The 10,469-nt window shown below is 36.9% G+C and overlaps 1 protein-coding gene across 1 annotated transcript in view; it reads right to left on the bottom strand.

Annotated features, from left to right (window-relative positions):
• Positions 1 to 1,729: 1,729 nt before the first annotated feature.
• Positions 1,730 to 10,469, bottom strand: part of ACSL6 (acyl-CoA synthetase long chain family member 6) — a gene marked incomplete at its 5' end in the record, with an annotated part of 94,859 nt that continues 86,119 nt past the window's right edge. Inside the window, 5 exons of the mRNA XM_081317075.1 lie at positions 1,730 to 2,372; positions 4,357 to 4,428; positions 7,964 to 8,065; positions 8,533 to 8,676; positions 9,391 to 9,507. Of these exons, the coding sequence (XP_081173201.1) occupies positions 2,232 to 2,372; positions 4,357 to 4,428; positions 7,964 to 8,065; positions 8,533 to 8,676; positions 9,391 to 9,507 (576 nt within the window). The 3' untranslated portion in view covers positions 1,730 to 2,231. The remainder of the gene's footprint in view (positions 2,373 to 4,356; positions 4,429 to 7,963; positions 8,066 to 8,532; positions 8,677 to 9,390; positions 9,508 to 10,469) is intronic.

Here is a 10,469-nt window from a genome sequence, read left to right as displayed (position 1 = left end):
AAGCAATATAGCAATCTAGCTAAAAAAAGGGGAAGATATATTTCTACGTCTTCCTGCAGTGAATATATAAACATTAAGAGTCTCCTTTATCTATTATAAAATTACAGTTTAGGTTTGGATCTAAATTAATGGAACTACTAGCTACTTTTCAGTGTAGATTGAAGAAACTATACCAGCCTATCTTAAGCATACCATATGCTAAATTCCAGCCCTCATAATCCCCAGCTGGCATGGCTATGACACCTACTTGGGGAATTTGTACAAACAATATTAATCTTCACAGTCTGTATGGATCAGCTTAGAGGACACAGCTGAACAACAAATTTTGAAGTATGAAGTAAAATATTTTAGTTAGGCGATGAAGAGATTGGAAAACAGACACAAAACGTACTTTTTGCAACAAGACTACTGGAACAAATGAACAAATTCTTCTTTTAAAGAATAACTTAAGTTAATATAAAAGAGATATGAATAAATGCCCTGCCTACATTTTTCATTTTTTCATTCTGTCCCTTCTTTAAAAAAAATAATAAACTGAATTTTAGGTATGAATATTCCAGCAAAATTTAACTTAATTTCAACCACTACTTTAGCACTTTGAACTTAGAATAAACCATAAAAAGAATAAAAAAGAGACTTGCCTTAAAAACTGATTATACTAACAGTTCTACAGGGCCACATCTTATTTAGTATATTTGTAAATGATTTTGCTTTCAAGTCTGTAGAATCAAACCCAATACTATTAAGTTTTCAATTTCCACAGAAGAACTAATGTCTGATGCATAGGAGTCAAGCAACCTTTTCTTTTTAGATAGTTTCTCCAAAACAGTTAATTTCTTCACGGAAGCTCTGATATTGATTTAAGTGAACTATTCACGGGCTGAACACAGAAAGGAAGTCTCAAATATAGGACTAAAAGATTTCTAGTTTTTGTATTGTTCATTCAGCCAAAGGTGAAAGTGGATAGTCTACTTTAAAATACCTTAAAATCTGTTACTCGAGACCCACCAATTGACTTAAGAAACACCACATCCTCTTTATATAATTTTAAATTATTTCTCCAGAACTCTTGAAAAAGCGTGTCAAGAACCCTGAGGCCTTCCATATTTATTAATATATTATTAATAATATATTATTAAATATTAGATCCCCAATAATCTCAGCAATATTTACATGAGTGAGACTGCTCAGAAAGTCAAGATGCTGTAGTCTAAAGCGGTGCAAAGGGAAAACAGGCACTCCCCCATTCTGCTCTTAAATATCTGGGGGAAAAATATTTAGAGTAGGAGCTATAAACGAAAGTTATACAGCATGTTCATAAAAACTAGATTTCCTTTTATAAATTTCAGTTGGGTAGCTGCCAAAATAGACAGCAATCAACATCTTTCAAAAGTGTATCCAGTAAACAAGTCTTGCCCATTTTGAAAAGTGTGAGGCCCTATAGTGACAATCACAGGTTAGCATTCATCTAGCATGTGGCACTAGATTCAGCATATTTAATACATATGAAATACAAGTTATTCCTATGTGTGAATTGATTACCCCCAACAAATTCAATTTTTGTATTGCAGAACATAACAGCTGCCATTTAAAAAACAATTACACAATTCCAGCTTTCAGTTCTCATATCAGGTTAATAGATTTATTGTGGCTTTGAGCATCAAAGAATATTTGAGGTAGACTACTAGCCTTTGTCAGATATCTCCCTGGAATTTTAAGAGCTCAGTTGCAATGAGGAATTCTTGGTTACATATGCACTCAGTGGTAGTTGGGAGGACAAACTCTTAAAGAAGATGGTGCATTATGTATACCTGTGAATCAGGGCAAGAACCTCCTGCTTCTAAAGAGTTCTTAGTAGTATCCATCCAGAGAGACATCTGGAAATCCTACAGATTGCACGGCTGAATCCAGATTTAGAGGAGCATCCCACAAAAGCAGATTTCTTTCCTGTTTGCTAAGGAATTTTTGCACGCATTAATAAAGAAAGGCCTGTCAAATACTTTCAAGGAGTGGAACTTTTAAAAAGTTTAATGGTTGTCCAGTATGGTCTATGCAATCTTCTAGGACCTAGAACTAGATGGCAAAGTATTACTCGGTGACCGTGTCTTCAGACAGCAGAAGGCTCATGTGGAAAGTCAGATGCTTATTCATGTCAACTGCATCCTTCCCATTTTCAAAATTATCCTAATATTGCTACAGAGTACATTATTCTGAAGAACCTTCCTGTGCTGTCAGATGCAGATACTTGAATAAAGGTCTTCTATTTGTTTCTTGAAGTATTCTCTCAGTTCGGGTCTCCTGGCTTTTAATGTAGGTGTCAACAAACCATTTTGTACTGAGAACATTTCAGAGTGGATGTAAACTGCTTTAACCTGAAATGTAAAAAAATGAAATAAAATTATATAGGTGTAAAAGGATCAAAAGGAAAAACAAATCTAAATCCTTATGTGAAAACTCCACTTGGTTGCTTCCTGAAATTTGCCGATAAATTGTCGATTTTATTAGGCAAAGCAAACATAATTTACAACCTTTCTGACAAAAATTACATTCATTGATTCCAATTGATGAAATATGAATATGCTTTGTTTTACTCTGGTTTTGTATGAAGCAAATGCCTTTGACCTGCAGTATATGCTTTATTTTTATTGTATAATCACTGACAGATGTTTATGGTTGACCTTTTTTTAAAAAAAAAAAGCTGAGCCCAACTGTCACTTTCATTTTCTGGCAAGATATACATTCATTCATTAGACTATTTAACCCTGCATTCATTTGCTTCATCCCAGTTTTCCTAAATAAATAAATAAATTTAACTTTATTTTGCTACCAATTTGTACCTTTTCATTTAGGAATCTGCATTTTTCTCTGTGAGTAAATGCGGTTATCCACGGAAGGCTGTTTCTCTCTCTTTCTCTCACACTCTTTCTCTGTGTATAGTCCTTATTACCAGTATAATAGTAATATTTAACAATATATTCTATATTAACTTTTATTATGCCCACACAGATCTTTTGGGGTGGGTATTTATAATAAATTTAAATGGACTCTAAATTAATTTAAATGGTAACCACTGTTACAAACAGAAGACTCTTAGACAGCCTAGACTAAAACAATCAATGCAGAACTGCTTCATACTCAAAATCTAGAACCCTTGATATAGTTACGCAAAGGCCTGAACTGCAGCTAATATTTATTTATTGTACATGTTTAATGTTATATGACTTGGATTTATTGTTTGTGTTTTCTGCTGTAAACTACTCAGAGTGGCATTATTTGAGTTCATTTATTTATTTTATAAATAAATAATATATTTTGCTCATGCTCTCACTTGGCATTTCACATTTATCTTTTTGAACACTTTTAAAAATACATATAAAAAATCAAAATAATAACATGTTCTGTGGCCGAAAACGATTTAAGATATTTTTTATCTTCCTATTAGCTGCAAAGGACTGTCACAGGAAAACATGCTTTTGCAATATTAAAAATACTTTCAGTTTTTAACATTGAAATTGGTTATGTGTCCTGTTGTTATCTTTCTCTGGTTTAAAAGTCTTATCATATATCACATTGATTTCTTCCAATGAAGGGTGCATCAGTCGGTTTTAATCTGGCTCTGCATGCCATACAATATATTTTGTGCACTCGAGCAGCTTGTAATTTAATAAATTAAAAAACAATTTGTGACAGTGGTGAAATGCAAGATGGTAGAAACATAAATTTCACAGAATGGACCTAGACCAGGAGTAGGCAACCTTGGCTCTTTTATGACTCGTGGACTTCAACTCTGAGAATTCCTGAGCCAGCCATGCTGGCTCAGGAATTCTGGGAGTTGAAGTCCACGAGTCATAAAAGAGCCAAGGTTGCCTACCCCTGACCTAGACATTCTGTCAGGTAAGTCTGTATGGGATTATATCCCAAGGGATTTTTTTCAGTAAGTTCTCTTCCTCCGCCCTACGGGTGTACAGTCCCCATTAACAAACATCTATTTTAAGTTCTGTAAGTCTGTTACAAAACTATCTATGCACCTATGAGAAAATAGTCTATGCAGAGAACAAAAAGAACTGCTGTATTTTCTAGGTCAGCTATAAGAATTAAGGGCCTGAACTCACTTCCCAGAACTGCTTTCAGCTTATTTTGATATGTACTATCTATTACAAGAGTTTTTGAAAGTGACTCTTATACCAATTTAAATAAAGATATTTTAATAAAAATAGAAATGTCAGCGAATATATGGTTGAACCACAAAGCACAGTGACACATGTGAGGTTTTACATAATGCATGCTAAAATCTCCTGTTCATCTCCAAAAGGAGTTCATCTCATTTTAGTCATCAAAGTTATTTTCAGTATTTACCTGTTCAAATGAATAAAGTCCGCTTTCTTTTCCTAATCGCACCATATCTTCCATTACAGCGTCTTTCAGCTCCTAAATAAGAACATAAGACATTTATTTATAGCTACGAAGCTCAATTTAGCAAGAAGAAAAGATTAATGTTCAAATACTTTCCTCCTTTTTTTGTGCTGGACAGGTAGCAGGGTAGGAGGCATGGAATGCCTCAATCAAAAAGGTATGTACCACTTTAAATCCCAACGATTCTGCACACCCATTGTCCCAATTGTTAATTCTGACTTCATTCAAGCATCACTTGTGGTGGCCTTTAATTGATTTAATTGAAGGTTGTACCTCCTTGCCCAATAAAAAGCAATGTTCAAAAACCTTGGTAGAAAGCCCTGTAAACAATCTCCAAAAAGACCCCTTCATCTTTATTTTTCAAGCATGCATGTATGCATGTACATGCCTGCACATCACACACAAGCTGAACTGTTATTTGGCAGTTGGAACTGAATTTCTAAAGCTTTCATTTCCATGCTGGATTTAGCATTAAGGCCTGAAAGAATTCATGGGCCAATGCACACATGATGGGTTACCTTCTATTACAAGGAAAACAGTAATTCAAATGCTATATAATTTGCCAAGGTTATGCCAGTTTAAATGTATAATGTAATTCCTCCACTAGGCATTTGGTAAAGGCAAGCTCCCTAGCTGACCCAGTTTTAAGTATTGTTTACTTTTAAAAAAGAGCTATGGGACATCATTCGCTATATGATAACTGCTGCAAGACTATTATATGCACATAGATGGAAATATTCTGAAATACCCACAATGGAGGGGTACTTAGTAAAGATGATAGAACTAGCAGAGATGGCAAGAATGATTTGTCTGATTAGGGAAAGAACAATGACCTCATTTATTACTGACTGGAAACCCCTTATGGAATTTTTTGCTGTAGAGAAAAAAAAAAGAACTTGTGATTTATGGGTTTGACTGTTAGAAAGGCTAGATTATGGAAAGAAGGAAATTATGATGTAATCTTAAGAGAGTAATATATATAGTACAGGCATTTGTAACTGCTATTGAATTGGAAATTGTTTCTTTATATTGTTTTCTTCTCTTTCTTTTTTCTTATTTTCTTCCTTATGTATTCACTTATTTCTTTTATCCTTTCTCTAAAAGTTGTATTGCTTTCATTATTAAAAATTAACAACTTTAATAAAAATTAGTTTTTTTAAAAAAGCAGCTGTAATCCATACTTTCTGAGCATTCTTAACTATGCATTCATTGCTTTCTCATCACCCCATCCCAAATTCAAACAAGAGTCAGAAATGTTTGAATTTTCCTAACTTCTCATACTGGCCTAATCTGGCTTTTCCCATTTTGTGTCTGGCATTTAAGAATGGAAGAAGTTGCTTTATACTGAATTTGAACTCTGATCTGTGGAAAGCTGTTGTGTCTACATTAACAGATGGGGTAGAGTGGATGGGGTGGAACAGAATAGAATCTTTATTGATGTATTGATTTAGTCATCTGACCGTATGAAAAGTATAAAACCAATACAAATACATATACAAAGATAACAACAGGACAATAGTTTGTCGTCCCTACATTTAAATCCAATCTGTCCTAAATAGTCTGTCCTCTCTGAAATGGCCTTTGATATAAAGTGTCCTTGGAAGGCAAAGGTGATCAACAACCAAGTACTGGAGCACATAACACCAGACACGTCACTAAAAGAAAAAAAAGTCATGAAACTGTGTCTCAGTTATTTTGGCCATACAAGGGAATTCATTGGAGAAAGCAATAATGTTGGGAAGAGTTAGCAGTAAAAGGAAACAAGGCCAAAAAATACAATGGCTGGACACCATCAAAGCTGACACCAGCCAGAACATAGAGAAACTCAAAGAAAGCAGTGCAAGATTGGAAGATGCAGAGAGACCTGGCCCCACAGAATCGCCAAGAGTCAGACATGACTGAATGATAACCATCATCATCATAAAGAGTGCAGTCTTACTATTGATGTAGGTTCATTTCCTGCAAAGGGTAAGACTGTTTCTCCTGCGTGTCCCAGTATTTTTTAGTTTTTAAATAAGAATCTAAATAAATTCTCCTTTCTGCAGAATGTAGTTTACAATCAGATGATATGTGCAATGTCTTCAACAGCAGGTGTACCACAGATAAATCTTTCTTCAAATGGAACTCGATGACACCTCCTACATTTTACCACAGAACTCTAATTCCAGAATCCAGAGCAGACTTGATACACTTCAGATCCCTTAAATTAAACAATGGTATCTAACCAGGTCCAAGAAACATACCTTCTCCAGAATGATACTGTGTTTCCCTGAAAATAAGACACAGTCATATATTTTTTTTGCCTCCAAAAGAGGCATTAGGTCTTATTTTCAGGGGAATGTCTTATTTTTTTCCAGGAGCTGTCCCATGTGCCCTGCACCTGCTTATGAGGCCACAGGGTTTTTGTTGCTGCAGCCGCAAGGCCTGTTGCATTGCAGCTGCGAGGCATGTCCTGCTATTATTGCTGCTGCCTCGAGGCGCATCCTGCCATTGCCATCTGTTGTGTTTTATTGCCGTGAGGCCCATCACACTGCAGCCATCACCACCAATGCTGCCACTGTGAGGTGTGTTGTGCCGCCGCGAGGCCTGTTGTGCTGCAGCCACCACCACTGTCAGGCGCGTCCTACGACACCCCTCACAGCAGTGGCAGCAACGGCGGGATGCACCTTGTAATGGCACAACCCACCTTGTGGCAGCATGATGCACCTTGTGGCAATGGCAACAGCAGCACAACATGCCTCGCAGTGGTGGTAGGACGTGCCTCACGGCAGTGGCAACACTAGGATGTACCTCTCAGCGGCCGCAAGAACAGGATGCACCTCACAGCATTGGTGGCGAGATGCGCCTTGCGGCGACAGCACCAGTAGGAGTCCTGCGGCATGGTAAGTGGGTGTTGGGCTCATGGGGCAGCTCCCCCCTGCCCCTGCCTCATCTATCCTTGTGTCTTAGCAAATAAATGGAGTTAATTTTCGGGGTAGGGCTTATATAAGGCCTACCCCCCAAAAATCAAGCTAGGTCTTATTTTGGGGGTAGGTCTTTATTTTCGGGGAAACACGGTACCTATTCATTAACCCAATAGCTCCCACCCCAATAAAGTTTCCTTGCTCCTTCCAGATACAATTATTCTCCCAGGATTTGGGAATGGAGCTCTGTTGTTTGCTTTTATTATGGGTTACATTGACTGAAAGTTTAAAATTCTACCTCTACTGATCTTTGGTTTTGATAGTTGCTTATAGACATTCTGGAGTTAGGTGGCCTCCTAAATAAATTAATGGTTTATGTGAAATGTTTTAAGTTGTACCACTATTATGACATAAGACATTAATTCATAGAGCATGAATGGTGTTCCAAACATTTGACATATACAACTACATACACATAGCCTAACCCTTCACTTTAACAATAGCTGCCTTCCACATAATTCTTTTAGTACCCTGGCAAATTCTGATCCCACTAGTATTTTCATCTTGCCTTTTACTTGCATAATCTTGCTAAAGGAACATTGTACTTCTATATTTGGAGTAGAGAACAAAAGCAGAAGATCACATACTGTATTGTTACAAAGCTCTGTAAAAGTTCCATCAAAGCCCCTTTTCTTGGCCCAGCCTGGCATGACTTCAGCATCCGGTACAACTATCCCCACCAGAAAGGCCTGCAAGATAAAATTGGAAGCCACATTTGTGACCAGCTTTTCAGCTTAGTCCTATAATCCCCAAATGGTTAAACTAGCCATTATCGAATGAAAGCAGATGTATGTTTCATGCCCAAAACAATTGAAGTGGGTCATTTCAAATCTGAAAACGTTTTGCACATCTCCACTTGCTACATATTCTGAAATGCCTCTTGCATCAGCAAAATAGCACTTTCTAATAACTGAATTTATTCCAAAAGACTTGTGGCACCATCAGGCGATATATATTCTCCACATTATACATTATACTGTACCTATATTTCACATATGTGGAAAGAAAACAAATAATTATCTTGAGACAACTATGCCACACTCGTAATACGGAACTAGTGTACCACAGAAGAAAACAGCTATCTGAATTAGATAGGAAGTCACAATAGATATTTCAAATTACAAAACAGGAAAATTATAGAAATGCCAAGAGTTACCTGTAAGCTATCTCCGTGCACATATATTTGGGAGACAGGTTCACTACGAATGTAGATATTTTCAATTTTTTCTGGTGCAATGTATTCTCCCTGAGCCAATTTAAATATATGTTTCTTTCGATCGATGATTTTGAGTGTCCCATTCTGTGAGCAAACCACCAAAAAAATTATGTTGATCTAAGAAAAATTATTAGGCAATAGAACTATACTTAGGCAATATTTCAACTTATTTTACATTTTGGGAATGGTAAGAAAAGCTAAAGTTATCTCCATGGTTTAGGAAAAGTGGCAGCATGTGGTACAACCCTATACTTACTTAATAGAAAAAAAATCTGCTATTATGAATGAGACTGCCCATTTAGTAAATGGTTTTGAGATCACAATCTGACATTACATTAAATCACATCCATAGTCTGTCTTTTCTCTGAAGGTCCCTCAACAAGAGAGCCAATATGTCATAGTGGTTAAGTTTGCAGGACTGGGGAGATTTAGGTTCTAATCTATCCTCAACCATAGAGATTTGGACATTTGTGGTCAAACTCTGTAATTCAACCTACTTCACAAGATTGGAATTGGGGATACAGACTGAGCTCATGGAGAAATGGTAGACCATAAAGCTAACAAACAAGAACAACCTGAATTACCAAAAGGGTGATCAAATTAAACCCAAATTTCCCTGGAGAAATCCTGATACTTTCTTGCTACATTATAGTATTTCATCATCTATATACACATAAATATTGGTGCCCAACTCATTTATCCCTTTATCATTTCCAAACATATCCCAAATCAATGAAGATGTAGCTTTTCAACTTTATTCTTAATGCAGTAATGAAAAATTAGCAGTTCAGTACATACAGACAGCCACTTTCCAATGTCCCCTGTGTGAAGCCAGCCATCCTTGTCCAAGGCTTCAGCTGTTCTCTCTTTATCTTTTAAGTAGCCCTTGAAAACATTGGGACCTTTGACACAGATCTGAAAGACAGAGCAACATGCTGCTTACCAGTAAGAGTAGTAAACAGCTTGATATTTACAAAACAGCTACTAGATACAATGAGAACTAATTAGGTTATGTACTGCTAGACTAATATGGCAATCTCCCATAAAGAAGCACTTACAGACTGTAAAGGGACTTCAAGCATTCATTTGGGCTGATAACCCAACTGCTTCTGGGCAAACCAGTGCTGCCAACCTTATTCACCATTGCCTGTAAGCTGCCAAGAGTTGTCTGAATTTTGCAGAGTAGAACTATTATAAATAAAATTTGGATAGAAATTCAGCAAGTACTAATCAATACGGCATACAGGTTTAATAACTAATAATAATAATCTCAAAATAAGTGGAGCACCACTTGAACACTGCTGGCACTGACAAAATCACTACCAGTCAATTGCAAAAGGCAACTTTACTCAGAACAACTTACATCCTGTGACGATGCCTTTAACATCGTCAACTTCCACATCTGCCTATCCCAGGTCCTTGAAAATAAGTGAATGAAAATGCCAAATCCTGACTAAATACCTGGCTGACTATGCAACAAATCAAAATAAATAATATTCTAACTCTGACAACAGGTGAACAACTGTTCTCTGCTCTACTATCACTATTATGCAGATGGACCTTGGTTAACAATGGTAATTGGGACTGGAATTTGCAGCACTAAACAATGAGGTCGTAATGTGCAATGTCATGTGACTGCATTGCTCAGCAATGGCAATCCCAGAAGTTCTCATTGCCATCATTAAGCAAGGACTCCTGGCAACTTCCTGCTGACTTCTAAAAAGCAAACTTAATGGGGAAGCTGGCAGGAAATTGCAAGTCCCGGGGAGCTTGGAAGCAGGCAGGCAGGTAACTAGACACCATAGCCCAGTGTGAGTGCAATCAGGGAAGATTGGGGATTCCATTTTCACTCCCAGAAACCCCCCTTTTGACATTCC

The sequence above is a fragment of the Vipera berus genome (genome assembly GCF_964194415.1).
Source record: "Vipera berus genome assembly, chromosome: 2".
NCBI classification, from domain to species: Eukaryota; Metazoa; Chordata; class Lepidosauria; order Squamata; family Viperidae; genus Vipera; species Vipera berus.
Note: the sequence above shows the minus strand (reverse complement) of the source record. Positions and strands in the feature narration are given on the sequence as shown.